General features: G+C 43.9%; 3 protein-coding genes across 5 annotated transcripts in view; 1 reads left to right on the forward strand and 2 right to left on the reverse strand.

Annotated features, from left to right (window-relative positions):
• Positions 1 to 1,274: 1,274 nt before the first annotated feature.
• slc38a6 (solute carrier family 38 member 6) lies at positions 1,275 to 12,072 on the reverse strand. 3 transcript variants are annotated; one of them, XM_076107604.1, is made up of 16 exons: positions 11,817 to 12,072; positions 9,819 to 9,949; positions 9,624 to 9,697; positions 8,801 to 8,853; positions 8,637 to 8,676; positions 6,542 to 6,620; positions 4,510 to 4,595; positions 4,361 to 4,419; positions 4,209 to 4,280; positions 3,738 to 3,794; positions 3,219 to 3,298; positions 3,012 to 3,112; positions 2,775 to 2,899; positions 2,193 to 2,337; positions 1,765 to 1,859; positions 1,275 to 1,556 (listed from the first exon to the last, which is right to left on the reverse strand). In XM_076107604.1, exons 1-16 carry the CDS (start codon positions 11,907 to 11,909, stop codon positions 1,473 to 1,475), a joined length of 1,374 nt encoding a protein of 457 aa, XP_075963719.1. In that variant the 5' UTR covers positions 11,910 to 12,072; the 3' UTR covers positions 1,275 to 1,472. The 3 variants fall into 3 exon arrangements, with proteins under 3 accessions (XP_075963719.1, XP_075963720.1, XP_075963721.1); XM_076107605.1 differs by lacking the exon at positions 11,817 to 12,072 and adding an exon at positions 10,483 to 10,789; XM_076107606.1 differs by lacking the exons at positions 8,637 to 8,676; positions 8,801 to 8,853; positions 9,624 to 9,697; positions 9,819 to 9,949; positions 11,817 to 12,072 and adding an exon at positions 7,706 to 8,090.
• A 127-nt stretch (positions 12,073 to 12,199) lies between these two features.
• Positions 12,200 to 15,456, forward strand: trmt5 (tRNA methyltransferase 5). Its single transcript, XM_076107603.1, has 5 exons — positions 12,200 to 12,236; positions 12,395 to 12,981; positions 13,695 to 13,819; positions 13,960 to 14,599; positions 15,161 to 15,456. The coding sequence occupies exons 1-5, from the start codon at positions 12,229 to 12,231 to the stop codon at positions 15,226 to 15,228; spliced, it is 1,428 nt and encodes a 475-aa protein (XP_075963718.1). The 5' UTR covers positions 12,200 to 12,228; the 3' UTR covers positions 15,229 to 15,456.
• A 2-nt stretch (positions 15,457 to 15,458) lies between these two features.
• Positions 15,459 to 19,491, reverse strand: part of mnat1 (MNAT1 component of CDK activating kinase) — a 30,690-nt gene continuing 26,657 nt past the window's right edge. Inside the window, exon 8 of the mRNA XM_076107607.1 lies at positions 15,459 to 15,772. Coding sequence (XP_075963722.1) covers positions 15,652 to 15,772 — 121 coding nt within the window. The 3' untranslated portion in view covers positions 15,459 to 15,651. The remainder of the gene's footprint in view (positions 15,773 to 19,491) is intronic.

The following is a 19,491-nucleotide window of genomic DNA, read 5'->3' on the forward strand; positions in this document are numbered from 1 at the left end:
AGGTCAAAGTGGTGACATTGGGACCAGACCCAGCTGTTACCCAAAAATCCTGATTTCCAACAACAGAAAATAATTTTCTAAGAACACAGACAACTCCTCTTAAAGCAATACGAGAGCAGAGGCTGCCGACAGGGGATTCATTTCAGCCCGCCATCATTCCTCCACCTCATTCCATCCTTTAACCCTGGGAGATGGTGTTGTCATACTGCTGGACATGGGCCCAGGGTGTGAGTGAGTTTAACTAAACAAAAACACTCCCACCCTGGGATGAGGACTCATGCCCCAGTCAGACCTCCATAAAAACAGCTCTGGTCTGTGTTAACATGCATATTTCCAACACATGATAAAACGGGGAGAAAACTAGGACATCTGGTTATCTCTTCCTAGTTAGGCTTTCATAAACCAAGAGAGGAATGTCAAATGAGAAGGCACTGGACTGCAATAACACAGTCAACCACTAGGTGGTAATCTTGCTTTGCAAATTATAGCTCAGTAGGAACCCATGAATACCAGTCATCTCTGAGGGTAATATTCTACTTTTTCCTTGGCTACATTTATATTAATGTTTCCCTAACGTAAAAACTACACGATAAACTTATAAAATACAATGAAATGTTAAAGATTAAACCAGTGGTTTTCAACCTTTTTCACTTAAGAGCCCTCATCACTTTCAGTTGTCATCTTGTGGCCCTACACCTATACAGGGGACTGAGCCCTTGGTCCTGCTACAAGAGGAACACGCTACTTTTACATTGACACATCGGAGTTTGAATGCAGGACTTGTAATGGAGTATGTTTTGCATTGTTATATTGCTACTTCTACTGAAGCAAAGGGTCCGAGTACTTCTTCCACCACCAACGACCAAATATTCAGTGTTGGTAGTAGTTGTGGTGGACTTCCTCTGTGGGAGTGTCCTTCAGAGTGGGGGATGGAGGGATTGGGATATTTCCTTGGACTGGGGAACCTCTTTAAGGGGGCGTGAAGAGCAGGCAGCAACTGCTTTCTGCAGGGACTGCAGGGCCGGTCTGCCTAATTCCTTAGATTAAAAGCAGCAGTCGGATGGCTGTAAGTTCCAGAGGCAGCATGAAGACAATCTAAACAGCATCATGATTAGAAACGTACCGAGCATGTGGCTTTCATTAGCTACAGGCTGAACCCACAGCACTACGCTGAGGAGCAAGTCTCAGCCTGCCACTCAAACACACAGCCATGAATGTGACATGTTACACTGATGAGCTCTTCACAACACTAATAAAGAAAACTGACACATCAGTACATAAACAATTCCACTTATATTAAATGCCTGTAATTTGAACAATATAATCATTTTTGTTGCATTCATTAATAGGTAAAGATTACGAGTAGCAGCAGAAAGGTACATGCATTACATTACATAAAACAAGCTGGAAAGAAAAATCAAAAAAACAAGTTTCTCTGGCACGCTTTACCCTGAAAGGGAGGCCAGACGGGGTTATGAGTTCTGTGCCCATGTGATGACAATGATGGAGAAGCTGATGATTCCCACAATGAAACCAAAGACCACCAGAAATATAGCCTAGAGACACAAAGAGCATAAACAACACAGCATCATTAACTAAAAAGGAAATAGTCAAAATAAGTAAAACATGTAAGCAGTGGCTGTAGACAGTGCAGAAAATGGGCTCAAACTGTTTTCGTTGCTTGAATTTAACATTATTCCATATATATATATATATATATATATATATAGATTAGATCGATAGATTATATCAGTGTTTAGTTACCCCAATGGAGTCAAAGGATCTGAGGGGTTCTGTGCTGAGCTTGAGGTAGAAAATGCCGGGGAAAACAAATAACAGGCAGGTGGATGTTGTCGATCCTGGGGAAAGAAACAAGAAAGTCACTTGAATTGCACAGACAATAGTGTCTGACAATAGAAGCTTAATAAACTGTTTGAGCAGCGCTGCACCATTAATTATGTATAAGCAGATACTGTGATGTTAGCCACCACAATCAATAATTGTGGAATATTGACATCTTTGCTGAAAGCTTAGCTGCTTTTACCGTATGCTGTACTTGAAAACAGATCAGAATATTTTAAGGTCACCGTTAAGCCAAATGATTATAAAATAAAATAAATATAGAATGTATAAAGACCAGAATATAGCAAAAACAAACATTTAATTTCTCACATTTCAAAAACATCACATACCCACTACTCCAAACACATTTCTGATATCAGGCACAAAGATGGCCAGCGTGACCACGACGCCCAGGATGATTAGAGTCGCAAAGATGTGGATCAGCCAGGAAAAGGGCCGTCCTCCAAACAGCAACAAGATGGCAGCCTTACGGGCCTGGAGCGCACACACAAACAAAGCTTAATCTAACCAAACATACTCAAAGAAGTGGTTTTTTTTTTGTTTGTTTTTTTACAATTGCAAAACAGGAATGGTGCAAACGCACAGACATACAATTAATAGGAAATTCAGCATTATATATACATTCCCACACAAATACCAATGAGAAAGAAAAACAATTCAACCCCTACTGAAATCAATTACATTTATTTTTAAAGTGATAAACTTAATAATAACCAGTTATATAAACATACAACGCAAGTCTAAAATAAAACTAAATTTTACATCAGAGTCCAATAACTTCAACCATTTCTTGATTTTAAGTAATTTCATAGAATTGAGTAAAGAATCCAAAATAAGGAATGAGGACATTGGGATAGTCTTTAGTACTTTTTGGTTGTGTAGAAAGAATATTCCGGGGTCGGTGTACTCACAGGGAAGTGAATAAGGGGAACAGTCAGCAGCACAGAGAGCAGGATGGCCAGTCGAACCACCATCACCATGATGTCCCGAGGCATATACACATCGTAGTCGAGCAACAGCTCAGAGTCCACATGAGCTAGGATCAGGAGACGAGGATAGAGTGAGGGTACAGTGTGAACCGATATGACAGGGCTTGAGAAAGCAGCCACAGTACGTAGTTGCAGTAAAGTGCGTCACTACAGGCTTACCGTAGAAGGTGAGGTAGCCAAACAGCGCAGAAATGAGGTAAACCAGGAAGCTGAGGCTAATACTGACATTTGTAATGTTCTGCATCCTGGACTTAGTAGGCCTGAAAGACACAAGGACACAATGACTGAGCGTAATCTATCTATCGTGAGCAATAGAGTCAATAACTTAAATTAAAAAAGGCAAAAGTGAGAGGCTGCAATGCTGACCGGTCCAGTTCGCAGTAGATTGGCAGGATAGCCGTGTGGCACAGGAAGGAGAAGGCCATGGTGGGGATGGTGTAGCCACTCTGCAACACACATCAGCCAGAGCGCAGCCGTCATTAACAAATTATCAGCTTACTCTGTTACCCAGGAGTGAGGGGGCAGGTGGGTCAAGGTATGGTTTGTGTAGTAGTAATTACCATCTGGGCTGCAGAGTGGGACCATTCAAAGTTCATGGGGACATTTATTGACTGGATTTAAATACACAGCATATTACTAAATACTGCGTGAATGTGACATTTTAGGATCTTCTTGCTAAACACTGTCAAGTAGTGTTTAAACATCTGGACCAAACATGTGCTCTGTGTAATTCTGCATGTACGTACATATGGCCTTTACATGTAACATAAAAGTGAGTGGCAGCTGCATAGTGCAGTGGACCTACTTTCAACAACTTCTCAATGCCACCTCACAGGTTTTGCATGTGCAGCGTTGATAAAAAAAAGGCTGGTTTCATACACGTACCTTACTGGAGATGACAAAGAGTTTGGGTGTACATTCTGAGTCAGAGGAATTTGATATCTGGAGAAACAAAGAGAGAAGAGGAAGCGTGGTATTTCTGAGAGGAGATGCTGCTGCAGACGGGAAAACAGAAAGCTGGAATCCATTGCCTGGCTTCAGAGCTAAAAGGAAAAGAATCAGCTAAGTAAACCATGCCAGGTCTGCAGCTATGCTATGGGCAGCAGAATTCTAAAATGCCGGAGGTCATTTCCAGACTGATGCAGGGTCACCTGAACTTCCTTCCCCTCGGGACTGGCACCATTCACCATACACAGCTCTCTGCAGCTTCCTCTGGTCCTCATCAGCCAGAGTCGACACAGTCAATAAACACAGCCTCCTGGGTTTTCCTCATAATTCTGTGGCCGTGACCGTCTGGTCCACACTACCTACATCAAACGTGAACAAGAGAAGTAGGAAACTGCGCTTTTTGTTTACCTGGAAGGCACCTGAAAGTGTAGTCACATTGTGAGGCAGTGGGCAAGGGATGGACCATTTCTTGACCACAACCTAGAGAGAAGACAAGACAACATGTCGTCAACAACAGAAAAGTTGAAAATCATGTTTTAAAGAGGTATACTTGAACTCACCACAATTGCAAAGTACAGCATAAAGAAAAAGGCAATGCTGCTCGTGTAGCCCAGGAAGCCTGTAAGGGTGAGAGAAAGATCTGGTGAGAAACAACATTTCAAACCACTCACGGCAGCAAATCAAGATGCCCCTTGATCTCCATACTTACCAATTTTAGGCAACATTGACAGAGGTAGTACAACACAAAGTGTGACTAGGACTAGAAGCAACCTGCCATCTTCATACCAGGCATGTCTGGGAAACAAGAGAGCATGAATTATTAAAACTGAATCAAGTCACATTTCCCATCATCACCTCCCAGTTCCTGCAATGTCAGGGATGACAAGAGATGAATCTTTAAAATGGACCAACTCTGGAAATTTGTCTCCATTTCGTGCTCAAACACAGAACGACAGATTCATCATGTGGTATGAATTAAGGGCTTTAGTTCTTGCAAACCATAACAATTATGTAATTCACATGCAAACGTGTCGCTCTGTCAGACGAGACCACATTTCATTTGCCCGGTTTTTCGGAGAGGGGGAATAATATTTTCCTTTGCTGAGGGATAGCCTTGGCGGTTTATTCAGGATTGGGGAGCTCGAGGAGGAGGAGGAGGAGGAGGAGGAGGAGGAGGAGGAGGGGCGGTGTTCGAGGTGACACATGTGAAAGGCATGCCGGCTCCGCTGGGGTTGGGGGTCGAGCGGGAAGGGTGCTGCCCGGCGCTGCTGTATGTTGGATCGCAGCGTGGGGTCATGAGGGACTGGCTCCACCACTCTTTATGGGGCTCCCACAGTCAGCAGCACCTGCTCTGACCACGTCAACACCCACTGACCCCTGTTTGGCAGTTTCACAGCTGTGGCGTTACCATAGGCGCTGATGGATTTGTCTCTGCGTCTACGCTGTTTCTGCCTTGTAACTGGATGTCAGGGAGACCTCTGCTCTGACCCTGACTCTCTCTTGTCCAATCACTTCAACTCTAACCTAAGTTTAGCTGACCCCCTCGACCGCAGCTTAGCTAAACCCCCCTCTCCACTTTTACAGAACGTTATGCACACACAGGGATGTATAAAAATCTCCAACACCACGAGGATCCATTCTCAAGAGACTCGAGGCTTACTGTAAAGGCACAGGATACCGTAGAAGACCCATGAAATGTGGAACATTTCACGCTATGATGAGATACAGGGTAGCTCTCAGTTAAGGTTGGAGTATGACTGCCAATGAGTCAATCTCCACATAGTGTTGAAGATCAGCACAAACTCAAATCCCGTTGTCCTCGTCTTAGGCCTCGCTACTGAACTGAAACACGTTGATAGATACAAGACCTACAGCCCATTAGCAAAGACAAAGACTTCAAGATTGAGCACGACTGTTTGCAACTCTGTCGTATTATGATAAATGACCCAGAAAAACAAAATGCGTTTTAATGTTTAACTTGTTCATTTAGGCTTTGATGGAATTGAGTACGTGTCTGTTAAAATCCCAAAGTCGCTCATTAACAGAAATGTTTTGTTTCCCTCAGCAGTGAGCTGTAATTAGAATGGCAAAACTGATATCCCCTTGTATCAGTCTGATTCCGGGGAACATGTGCGAGAGATTTGGGGGTGAAAGGAGAGCACTAATACAAAGCAGCTGTGTGTGGAAGATTCAGATGTTGACAGATTGGGCTGAGAGCAGCTACAACTCTTGCTTAAACCAGTGTGGCCAATAATAAAGTGGTGGAAGTTACATTCTTGGCCTGGGACTTCTCTATGAGGGCTCAGAGCTGCAAGCTCGTCCACGTAGGCCAATGAAAGACACGGGCTGCTCATGACTGGTGATGTATAGCTCTCCATCATGAACACATTTCCTCTGGGCATGTTTCAGGCCAGACGGCACAGAGCACGAGTTTCCCTCCAGTCACTCACAGACAAAGTATTAGTCGTGTACTGCGGTTTCTTCTACCGCATCATTCATATCTTTGTCATTGCCCGATTAATTCCAGTTTGTGTAGCTTTGTGGTGCTGAAATGTCAAATTTGACTTATTTCAAGGCCAAAAGGTATAATCTACAACATCATGGGAACAGAAATGACTCATTCGTTATCTTAGTGTAGCTAATCTAAAAGAATGGCTTGGTTTTACCCGCAGCTGTGACAGATTTTGAACCAAATTTCCTGATTGGCGGAGAAGTGAGCTTACAGTGCTGCATGTACCCACCCTATGCTTTGTGGATTCAAGAGGCTGTCGATGGCTGCAGGAAGCTCTGACTTCAGGATGAACAAATAGGATGACATGGCTGAGGGAAGAGAGGAGAAAACGTTCAGAAAATGTCTGTTTTCTAAATGAAATAAAGAAAAAAGAAGCATGCAATCATACCAATCGACTAAATCATAAACGTAGCAGATGACTGTATGTTGCCACAAGGAATCTTAAATTGCTGTGTGAGGGTGGTGTGTGTTTTTCAGCACAAGGAAATGGAAGGCAGGGTGGCGGGGGGATCGAGGCTCTGAGTTAATGCAGATGGGTGGGGCAAGCAGCTCAAGGGGATCACCAGCAAAGCCCTCGGTGCAGAGGAGCAGACATTATGCAGATCATCCAACTGCTGGAGACTGGGCGCAGCAGCCAGGATGGAGAAGTGCGAGGGGGGGGGAATGCTAACAATAATGATCTCTGACGCTAATCCAGGTATTTCTCCCACTGCTCCACCTCACTAGGAAACAGGATATTATCAACCTCCGACGGGCTCCAATATCCTTTCAACGGACAGCCAATCAGAGAGTGGATCGGGGTCACTTCCTGAGGGTCTTAACAGCCCCAAAATCACCAGGAGGAAAATGGGAGAGGGGAGATGGAGACTGCACACGGTGGAGAGGACGTTTCTGGCTGAAACAGGATTCAGATGCAGTGTGTGGTCAGTCATAAAGGGAGATAATGTTAAGGGATTTAAATCTGTGAAGCCAGGCAGAGCCAGAGTTAGCTGGGACCTCATTGCCCCCGAGGCAGGTCTTGCACTCGCCGTTAAATAAGCCTAGACCATAATCCCTGAGATCCTGTATTTGTTTATTAAAGAAAATTCATCCAATAACCCTCCAGCCCACACAGACACGCACTCTGTGAATAACTAATGCCATTTATGAGCTCTAAAATATGTCAATGGGGGTTGCTCTTAGGCACTTTAGCCCAAATGTTTTCCTGCAAAAGTATATCCAACAATTTAAACTAACCACAAAAACGAAAAAAATATTTTCAAACACACCAGCCCATAAAAACACACTGACAGGGATCACACAACAGGCATGATGCAATGGTTAAATTTCATGCAGTAGGTTGCAGCAAGCACAACAACACTTTGATGGGAATTCCTGGTGGGATAATACTTACATCTCTGCACAAAAAACGCCCTTGAGTGAAGGAAAATGATTGTTATTGGCCAAAAGGCAGGAAAACATATTCTTGTAATAAGCATGCATGTAAGAAAAAAAGAAAATTTATTCAAACCGTCTGTGTGCGGTAAGCGAACAGTGGGAGACTGCGTTCAACATAAGACAGAGCCACTTTCATTTCATTAAGAGTGAGGGGACAGGCAGGCTGTGAGAGCCCTGGGCTGGTCAGTAATTAAGGTCAATTGGCCCATCAGCCTTTGGCAGTACAGATGAATGTTTACCCAGAGTGAGGCTAATTGCAGTCTTATAAAAGGGGCCCTGGGTGTAGACAGATGCATGCTGCAGTGCTGGCTCTCACACTCTCACACATACTGCCCCATGCTGGGAAAACCACAAACATACCAGAGGGCACGGCCATAATCCACTCAGCCGTGCCGCTAATGACTGCAGAGGAGCGATCACCTTAGCTCTCCACTGTCTGAGAAGCGCAGTTTGTGGCCGAGGGACGGGTGGAGAGATGGCAGTAGGAGAGAGAGAGAGAGAGAAGTGTGGGGGGTGGGGGAAATAACGGGAGGGGTCCCATTAGGTTACTCAACACTGGGTGGGTTTACCATCAGTGATCAATTAGACGAGAAGTCAGATTTCAGGCCCAGGGGAGGGGGCTAAGAGGACAGCGGCTACAGAGTCAAAGGTTATCAAGGAATCCGGATAATAGCCTCACAGGAAGGAGGGAGCAAACCTGAGCACAGGGGCTTCTGATCACCAGTAGGAGGCACTATCTGCCTCCAAAATAAACTGGCCACAGTCTAACCCTGCAGCATTGTGCACCCTCCTCAACACTCTGCTTCTAAAAAACCCACAAAATCGGTTTATGTTCAGCATGTCAAAGAAATGTATGAAGCTGTAGAGTGAAATGGGAGCTGACTTACCGCCCATATTTTGGATGATAATGGAAACTCCAACCAGCACCTAAAAATAATTTTGAAAAAGGCGGTTAGTTTGAACATGTCTTCTGGTCCTGTTGAAAATATAAGTGAGGTAATTCCTTTCTTTGACAGGGAAAACTCAAACTAATCAAAAAGACAACACTTACTTTTCCTGGTTTTTGCAAGGCTCTCCCTCCAAGGTCTTCATATGAATTTATACCTATGAGAGTGAAATAAAAACAATCACACCTACTCAACTACTTAAAAGAGTGCTCAACCGACTCAGCATTACACTCCTATAACATTGTCGGACTCACATTGGACAGTTTAAAACAGAAAGAGTAAAAACCAGAGGTACTGTCTTTTTAAGTCCAGGCATTCTTCTTCCTTGTCAAAACCTGGTGCCTACTTTACCCACAATGCAACTCTACTGCTGACAGTTTGGTGTAGATTTGGGTGTGTTAAGCTTGTAGTGGCTAATATAGTCTTGAGCTCTCTTCCTAAAACCTCCAGATTTTTTACATTTTCAAACTTGTAGTCTTTCGACCAAACCGAACTTGAGGCGATTTATCAGACAGCTCCAGTCTGGACCCACAGAAAATGTTATACATGTGCCTGAGAGCTGAAAATACACTTAAATGTGTAAAATTGTATAATAATAATAATAATAATAGAAATTATAATTTCAGGATAGGATGTCCATACCTTCAACAGTACTTGGATGATAATTGGCAGACAACTGTTATCTCATCTCATGGCTCTTAAACATCATTTACACATCAACCGATTCAATTACAACTAGGAAGTGAGTAAAGACAACAAAGAGATAGCAACACATCAGATAGCTCCCCTGAATAGTGATCTAATCACGAGTGATGTAAGGGGGACACTCCAGGATGTGGGCAAAATAATCTGGATGAAACCCCCTGGATAAACACACAGGAAGTGATAATCTAAAGTTAGACTGTGTATCCATTGTTAGTCTCTCACCTGTTTGGTCACATAGCTTCAGAAGGAGATGTATAGAGTACGCTGCCAGGCTGGACACTAGTACTAACAGGATACTACAGAGGAAAGGTACATAGAGGAGAAAGTAGTGTTTATAGTTTTACGTCTGATATATTTAAACATCTGTCAGATACTTAAACAGCACTGTGGTTAAAGATTTAATGAGAGCATTCTTACCAAAAACCCAATATCCCAGTGTTAGCCATAGCATAAGCTAGACCCAATATGCCGCTGCCCATGATGGCATTCATCAGGTTGAACACAGAGGAGGCGAAGGAGGCTCCGTTGGTTCTAGTCGGCGCTGATCCCTGCACATACAGCAGAGATAACATGTGGATAAAAGATGAAGAGGTAAAACAATGAGGGCGAAGACAAAAGGAGCAGAAGAAATCCGATTATTTTTAAGAGCTTTAGGAGAACTGCTCCCGACAGTATTAAGAACAGCTGGCCAGCCCTGATGATGGATGTCATGAAACAACACTGCAGTGGCATGTAGGATCAGGGAATGGAAATGGGAATGGATGGGGTGGGATTTGAGCAGCTAGCTGTGGGACAGCTGCCTGAGCTCAGGATAAGGGGAGCTGGCCAAACTGCTTGACCTCTCTAATAGGGGATATCCTGCAGAGAACGAGTGGCAACTCTGGTGTCAGTGTCACAACAAGCTTGGATTGACCCGAAGGCCGCTGAATCAGATTCACCCTTGGTTACAGTACTGAAAGACAGGAAGTAAACTATGACACCAGATGGAAAAGTGGACTGGTTGCCTTGTTTAATTATAATATAGCAAATTAAATTTGCTGATTTGAAGATGCTAAGAATGTGAATTAAAATAAGCACTTACTGGCAAAATAATGTGATACGACACTTTAATGTCCTCCATACGGATGTATTCACCACCAGCTCATTCCTGCTCATGGTCACAGTGGGGGGTAAAGAATATCCCAGCATGCATAGTCACAAGTCCAGCACAATGCTGAGCGAAACAACAAGCCTACCAGTATAATAAACAAACCGCTGCTCATCCCAACTGGTTCCTTTTCTATTCTATGTCTTGCCCATTGTTTCAGATTGATGATAGGATTGATGTCTTATCAGGGTAATTCCACTGTCACCACTTCCTTTGAGCGGGGGCTTCTGGACATTAAAAGAGTGAATAAACAACGCTGATTGATCAGTGTAGCATCCAGCTACATCAGATTACTCACTACTGAAGAACGCTGCAAAAACTCTACATGGATCCACATTTATCTGCTTCTGCATTTCTTCAGTATATGTAATGTTACGGTTATTAAACAGAAAATACACGTGCATATGCTGTTCCTGAACTTAAAGTAGCCGAATATTGCTTTGATAATCTGAACCTTTGTAAACTTTGTTCAACATCAGAGAGACAGAATAAATGGCAACGTCTTTCATAGTCAAATACAATTTTAAGAACCTCAAACAAAAAGTCTTTGAGCTCACAGAATCATATCACTGGTATTGTGTTAATGGGGCAACTCCAAAAACAGCCACTGATCATCAATATATCTTGATTGGGACGTAGTGCCACTTAGGACAGGACACCAGGGTTGAAAACAGGTCAACAAACAACCTGAAGAGGAGTTTACATTCTAGTGGAGAAAATGACTGATAGTGTGCTTCTCAAGGCTGGTTCTGCTGGTTTACATGTGACTATAATGGGAAAACAATTAGTTTAGTTAGATCTAAATAAAAAATGAAGGGGCTTAGTGTATAGATGTGGAAAGTTCCCTCCAGAGCCACAGATCATACAACTATTTTAATGGACTTAGTGGTTATGATCATGATAAGCAAACTGATTGTCTTAAATCTGTTAAATCGTTTGACTTCCAGATTAAATATAAAAATGACAGGTAGAATAAATTTGTATTTGCATAAGAAATGAATAGAAAAAGACATGAAATCCTCAGTTAAAAATAATCATTGAAAGACCATTGTGCAACTTATGCTTTGGGGTGGACTTTCCCTGTAAGTGCTGACAGAAGCAGAAAGGAAGAGAGGAAAACGCACGTGATGTCTGTCATAAACAACATTTAGACAAGTCTACCTGTGCATGGAAAAAACTATCGCTGCGTATTATTCCAGAAATCCCTGTATTTACACTGCAGCACTGATCCTCAGCTGTGAAAGACGCGGTGCTGTTTTAATACTTACATTTGTTAATAAAGATGTAGTGTCGTTTCCTTCGATGTCCCCGGCGACGCGTTCACTACACAAGTCTGCGGTTGCATTTCTATTGCTGCTCATTTTCTACTCTCGAACACTGCGGACACAAACTACTAGAAACAAACTCTCTCCGTCTTCTGACGGACTCCACAGTCCAGTTATCACGAGGACGTCACGAGTTATGATACCATCTTCTCTTAAATCACTTTTAAACTTCCCCTCTTATCAAATTGTCAGCTGCTGATTGTTGTTGTTCATGACGCCTCCCTTTTCCGTCGCATTTCACGCGTCATCAAAGAGACCGCCCAATCGGAGCGCGACTCTTCGCTCGTTTGACCAATCACGAGCCAGCGCTGGTCGACCACCGATGACGCTAATCAAGCATGCCTGCGAGTGAAGGATGTTGAGGTGAGCTCTGAATCTGGATTTTCTCGAACATAACATCATAATTACCTTTGATTTAACACAGAGTTGCTTCGCTTTGTTAAATCGAGCACTCGCTTCACAGTTATGATGTGTTTTCTTTAATTTTCTGCTTCATAACCGCAACGTGTTTGTCATTTCAGGCTCCTCTCCAGAGTCTTTGCGTCCATACCAATTGAAGGAAACCGAAAAGCTGCCGCTGCGCACCGGAGCATCTGCCCTGCAGCCTCAGTTTGTTCTGGCTTTGCTGTTAACCCCATAATGGAGCCTAAACTCTACCGGGCCCCTCCAGAGGTCCGGGGTATGACCTCTCTGGACAAAGAGGCCTTCACACAGACTATCACTGTCCCAGCGCTACGGGTGCCCACTGGGGTCTTAAACAAGGTGGTAAAGAGCCTGAGAAAGGCGACCATCCAGCGCCCAGGGGTACCCCGAGTGGTGCAAGATAAAGAGGAGAGTAGTGACTTTCGTTTAGTCCTGTTGGACCCCCACAGAGTGTCCTCTCCAAGCTCCTTCAGTGAAGCCGAAGCCGAGGCTCTGAGGTCATTCAGCGTCGCTGAAGAGCTGCAGTACTACGAGCTGCGACTCACCTATCACAACCTGAAGAGTGAAGAAGTGCTGGAGGCTGTGCTCCCTCAGGGGCAGGACGTGACTTCTGGGTTCAGCCGGGTGGGACACATCGCACACATGAACCTGAGGGACCACCAGCTGCCATACAAGAACCTCATAGGTGAGAAGCAACCCATATGAAGGTGTATTTTGGCTCCTTGTCATAGAGTGTACAAGTCTCTGGAAGTTTACAATTCTATCTTCCTGAAAATAGTCCTTCAATTTGGTTTTGAGGAGAGCGCTGTCTTAACACGTTGCTCTAAAATCCCCCACAGCTGTTCGGTCGTGTTGAGATGCGACAGTGAAGACAATAGCATGTAATTCACACCTTTCTCATACTGATCAAACCATTTAATGAATGGAAGCCTCTGTATTTGTTGTTTCTCCAGTCCATTGAGGGTTTTCCATTCATTTTTTTACCTGTCCATGTCCATATAGAAGTGAGTGAGATATTTGTTAGTGTGCTCTCAAAATTATTACTGGGGAAAGTACAGATGTTCAGCAAGTCAAGTCTGAAGCACACACTTCAGTGCCTCAATGCAACTTTCATGCACAAAGCGTCGCTTTAATCAGGCTCCTTTTTAAATGAGCAAATAACGTCAACTGTGACTTATTGTCATGTGAGCAATCAATTCTTACGAGGAAGAAACGTTGACATTTTATCAGTACCGTCAACACTTTCAGGCAACTTTTTACACTTTACATGTGAAGGTTCGTTTCCTGCTTAAATTCTTATAAATGTGTAATTTTCTGACTTAAAGGACCGTGGGTTTAACAAAGAAAAGAGTTAGGAAGTCGTATTCACTGCTAACTGCGTGGCTGCTTCCATTGTAGGTCAAGTCATCATGGACAAAAACCCCGGTGTTACCTGTGTGGTCAATAAGACAAACATGATTGACTCCACCTACCGCAACTTCAAGATGGAGATGCTAGCTGGAGAGGAGAACATGGTCGCCAAAGTAGGTTAAATCCCAAATGTGCAATTATTTCACGTTGATTAACATTTTTTTCTTAAATAGCACGATCAATTTGTGCAGTAATTCTCAGATGTAATCAGATCATGGACTGAGGGTTGATACAATCTTGGTCTGTGCCGCAGGTGAAAGAAAACGGGGCGACATACGAGTTTGATTTTTCTCACGTCTACTGGAATCCCCGGCTGAGCACAGAGCACCAGCGCGTGGTGCAGCTCGTGAAACGTGGCGACACCGTGTTTGATGTGTTTGCCGGTGTCGGACCTTTCGCCGTCCCGGCTGCCCGCTCAGGCGCAAACTGCTTGGCCAACGATCTCAACCCCGAGTCCCACCGATGGCTGCAGCACAACTGCAAACTCAACAAGGTGGAGAAGAAAGTGAGAACCTTTAACCTGGACGGCAGAGCGTTCATCCGGGGGCCTGTGAGGCAGGAGCTGCCCGCGCTGCTCGAGGGAAAAGCCAGTGTTCATGTAGTGATGAACCTGCCTGCTTTGGCTCTGGACTTCCTGGATGCATTCAGAGGCCTATTGCACCAGCAGCCTTGCTGTGATGAGAATCTACCCACAGTGCACTGCTACGGCTTCTCTAAAGATGACAACCCTGAGGCGGATGTGACGGAGAGGGCTTCCCACAGCCTCGGGTTCCCCCTGAAGGACCGGTGCTCTGTGCATTTTGTGCGTAATGTAGCACCCAACAAAGATATGATGTGTGTGAGTTTCACACTCCCGAAAGAGGTCCTCTTCAGCGGTGATCATGAACACACAGGTGAGAGTTGATCCAAAAAACAGTGAGGAATTTAATGATAACGTAGATATTAAAATGTGAACATGAATACTACTTATGGTAGAAGTCAGTGGCAGCTCTCTGGAAACATAATTGCAGAGGAAACTTTAAACTCAAGTTTAATCAGTCTGCATCATTTTTCTGTACTATATTTTACAAAGTCGATCTACCAAAAAGAAAAGGCAACTATTTTAGTAATCGATCAACTGTTTGAGTCATTTTTCAAGCAAAAATGTCCAAAATTATCTGTTTCCAGCTTCTCAAATGTGAGAAATATATTATTTCAGTTTGCATGAAAATAAACTGAAGAGCTTCACTTTTTGGATATTTTACTATAATAATGCCAAGGCAATTTATTTGTATGTGAATACCTACTTCACATACAAAGAAAGAATACCTGTATGTGAAAATGAAAATAGTCTTTATTTTTAACCATTCCGTAAGCGTAGTCCCGCTGTCGCTGTTGCATTCGCATGTTATAATGTACTGACCACAATAAAGTTTTACACTGTTAAATTCTAAACCGATTTTGTTCCTCCACAGAGCCTTCAGCAGAACCAGCTCCGAAGAGACAGAAGTGTGAAGAAGCTACAGATTCGACACAATCGTAATATTGACCCACCAAGGAAACATTTGAGTTGAGAATTTTAAGTTTTTTTCTTTTTCACAAACTGAGTTTAACTGACGTTTTTATAACGGATGACGTTGCATCCTGTCATAAGAAATCATCATTACTTAAATACATGACTCCTTTTTGTTCATACTAGAATGTATTAGAACTATTATTCAGAGCTTGGTCATGAGTCTTGTTTCACTTTTAAAATAAATCAAAAAAATGATGGAGCTTTTCAGTGTGATTTATTTAAATATAAAAGTAACACAAAATATAAAAAAAAATCATATACACCTTGACCAAAAGTCAATCATAGCACAATCTACCACAGCAGCCTTTGCCCTCTCTGTAGTGGTAGCGGTGTGGCTTTTATTGTCCTTTTAGTCACATTTCTAACCAGTGGCTGTTGCTCTGGATGTGCTCAGCGTTTCAGAGGGAACAGTCCACTGAAAGCATCCTGAATAGCTCGATGACATGCCAAAGCTGAGGTGTATCCTCCAGCTGTGTCCTGAGGCATGGCAGCCCGCACGTGGTTCAGATACCTGAGAACACACAGAGAGCCCTGGTCAGTAACAGCAGTGAGGTATTTTGTAAACAACGTGACTGACTGGAAGCCCCGAGAGCTGCTTTCAAAAAGTAGTTCCTGTGAGTGTAACTTGAGTGTAAGTTTATTCTTCATTAAATCCACACTTGAAGTTATTTTTTCTGGCTCTCCGCGACCCTTTGATGAGATCAACGAAGACAGACGTACCCATACACTAACACTGGATCACCTTGTGCCTAAAAGCCTCTCCAACATGGCTCTATTAAAGTATTATGGGTGTCTTTTATTTTTTTAAGTGCTTACAGATGTATCCTGCCAAAGCCGCTTTTCAGGTTCTTGAGGAAAGCCAAAAGTCAGTTTATTTTCACATTCATGCACAGACAGAAAAACAGTCGAGCTGTTAATTTAATTAAAGGGGGGATTGACCTGTGTCCCCACTCTAATCCTTCCTCCACTGTTTTGTTCCGTCAAAAAGTGTTCATTAGGGGAGAAACCTGCACACATGTTCTGTACTGCTCTCTTGTAGCATCTTGACTACAAAGCTAAAAAAGCAAAGTCCTCGAGCAACTGAGACAACACGTAGCCTTGCCTGTCAATACTGTCTCCCCCCCTACACCTCCCACCCTGCAGAAACCAGAATCCTGGCAGAGAGGGCTAAAGCCCTCACACGAGTCTGGCTTTGTGGCCCCTGTTCCTGTGAGCCGGAGAAACTTCAAAGTGAAACGGGAATCAAGAGGACAGACAGTCCTCTGTGATTTCTGTGCCCATTCTAGCTGCTTTACAGAGTAACCCAACACCTGTGGGGAGGCTGTGTGTGTGTGTGTGTTTGCATGCATAAGAGATGGACAGGGAGAAATAAGGTGTTGGTGAGACTACACGCTCAAAAGATCATATTTTGCTTTGGTGTTTTATGATTGCTGCTTTCCTAAAAAAAAAAAAAAAAAAAGCTGAAACATATTCGCTAGCATGCCAACACATACAAGTCAAACATTCCCACAAGATGCCCTCGTCTTGTCGTACAATAGACAGTGAAAGTGAGAGTAAGAGCAGCAAGAGATGTCAATCAGGTCTCGCACACAAAGGCCACTCATCACCCACTAGAGAAACAACACACAAGTTCAAAACAGGAGGCCCAGTGATTAATAATAACTTCATTAGGCCCAAGCTGCTGTAGCCTGTCCTTCAGAGCACTTGAGGGAGGTCTTCTCATATGGCTTCCTGCATCGGATGAGTGCTATCTATTGATTATATTGTACTGGGCCTTTCTAATGGTGAAAAAAGTGGGCTATTTACAGCCCGGCTAAGTCTGCTCTTCCTGCTAATCTAATCCCCAAGCTACTCATGTGGTCATTCCTTCCAAGAAAGCTGAGAGCTCTGTGTAACTTTATACCTGCCTGCCCCTAAGGGGGGGGAGGGGGGAGAGAGAGAGAGAGAGAGAGAAAGAGAGAAGGAGGGGTGGGAAGTAAAAAGAGGGAGGATATGAGGTGAAATCACCTTTGGGTATCATCATCACAAACCCTCTTCTCTTAAACCAACCCCGTCTGCCCTCTACTCACCCCTAACACCCGAGGTTAGTTCAGTTCTGCTCCATTAACTCAGCGGCCGTATCCGCATCTTCCTGTAAAGGCCAGCCGCATACATGTACATACACATGACCGGCTGTAGAGGAAGCTGAAAGATGAACTCGACTCTTTTCACATGACTGTACTTGGCAAAACCTAAGACGTGCAACAACATGAAATGCATTCAAAATTTGCTGCACACTTGCCTACAAAAACAGGCGGACTCTTTACACTTCCTTCAATCATAAAACAAGATGCAACTCTCACACACACATACACACATATACACATATACACACACACACTTCGAGACCCTCCGACGCTACTGTTTCAGTGTGCACTCTCAGTCTCCATGCCCTCCCCCCTCTCTCCCCCTCTCTCTCTGTGGACTGGACTGCCTTTTGTTCGCAGGGCCGTGAAACCCAAGCCGTGTCGGCCGGTAACATCTTTCACTCTCCGGGCCCCACTGGAGCATTAGCTGAAACTCGATATGGGTCTTTTCAAAGCTTCGTATTATTGGGTAAATATGGGTCACTTTGGACTGGCCCATTATGTCGCTTGGGGGGGGAGACGAGTGCAGGTGATGAAGACAACTGAATGACACAGTATGACAGTGTGCGTGTCAGACTGAAATTGCCACAAGGGAATATGACAGGGGTTTTCCATCAGCATTACACACTGAAAGGAGTGATACATGCTTTTTCAAAGATGAACATCTCAGCATAAGTGTCAAATTTAGATTCTTTTTTTTTTAATTCTCAAAAGCATAATAGATGATGAAGAGCTTGCATTATTTTTCAAATTACTCATACTATCTGCTGTAACCCCATTTATTAAAAAAACAAAACATGTGGATCAGAACTGTTCAGAGCCAAGTTGGCCAACAGCATTTTTCCACTTTGGTCTGGAACTCTGAATACCTGGGCAATGTCTCCTGCTAATGCTAATAACGGTCAGAGATTTTCCTGACGGGACCCCGAAAGTATTCCCCACCCCGGCTGACTGGAAAACGCCACACAGCCGCATCTCTAATTCAAAGTGAAAAGATAAGTGGCGAAATGTTCCGGTGGGGTTCTGCTTGATTTCCAGCTGGGAATGTGCGGCTCCTCTTTGTGTTTGGATCGACGACGCTGCAGCGGAACGGAGGGTGTTTGGGTTCTTTAGGGAAATAGCAGCGAGGTTGGGACTCTGGAGGGAAAACAGCCGATATCAGACGGAGGCGCGGGCTGCGTTGGGCCTCTTGTCTAGACTCCATGTGTTGGCTCGAGTTGGATTAAGAAGAGATGTGGAAGCCCGGGCTTGATGGAAAAGAAAAGAGGCCTGTAATGCTACAATGGTTATTTCAGCAAGCAGACACTTAATCAACGTACAAACCACAGAGCAGACGCACGGGACAATGGAGCAATCTGAATCAGTCTTAAACAGCGCTCACTGTAGAATTACTGTATGTGGTTTGGCTGCTTTCATACATAAAGACTTAATAGTTAAAATAAGCCAAACTCAAGCTAAAATGGCTCCTTCAACAGAAACATGAGGCAACATCTGTATGAATGGGATTTTCTGAAAGAATCAAGAGAGTAATGTATAAGTCCGGCTGCTTCTTTCACAGCACCCTCACTGATTCAGGATCAGCATTTGCTTTTACTTCATAGATGATGAGAGGCGTTTTGAATGCAGCTCGTCTTTAGCATGAGTCATGACCCAAACAGGGTACGCTGACTTTCAGGCAGTTGGAGAGATGAACTCTGTATTCTGTTCAATCAACAGTGGACGGAAAAATCTGCAAAGATAAATCAATAAAACCTACCCTACCTGAGACCGTGCCAAGGACTGAAGCCTCATTAGCTATGTTTATCAAAGCGAAGGAGCTTAGACTGGTGTGTTTCCGTGCACAAAGAGGGCATCTGACAAGCACAAGGAGGGCTATATCTGAGCAGAGGCTGCCCCATACTTCTGAAAGGCTTCTGGATGGCAGTGCGAATGTCCGGAAGTCTTCCTTTAGCGCTCTGCTCCGGCAGCGGTTGAGGATTCCTGGCCTGGAATTGATGGGGGCTGGAGGAGGGTGGGGGAGGGGGGTGCAGAGCCACACACCTGCCAGATGATTTGTCATTATAGAGGGGTCAGCACTCAGCTGTCACCCCCTAATCACCCATCC

Source organism: Anarhichas minor, unplaced genomic scaffold (assembly GCF_050575085.1).
Source record: "Anarhichas minor isolate MPS153535 unplaced genomic scaffold, ASM5057508v1 ptg000040l, whole genome shotgun sequence".
Taxonomy (NCBI): domain Eukaryota; kingdom Metazoa; phylum Chordata; class Actinopteri; order Perciformes; family Anarhichadidae; genus Anarhichas; species Anarhichas minor.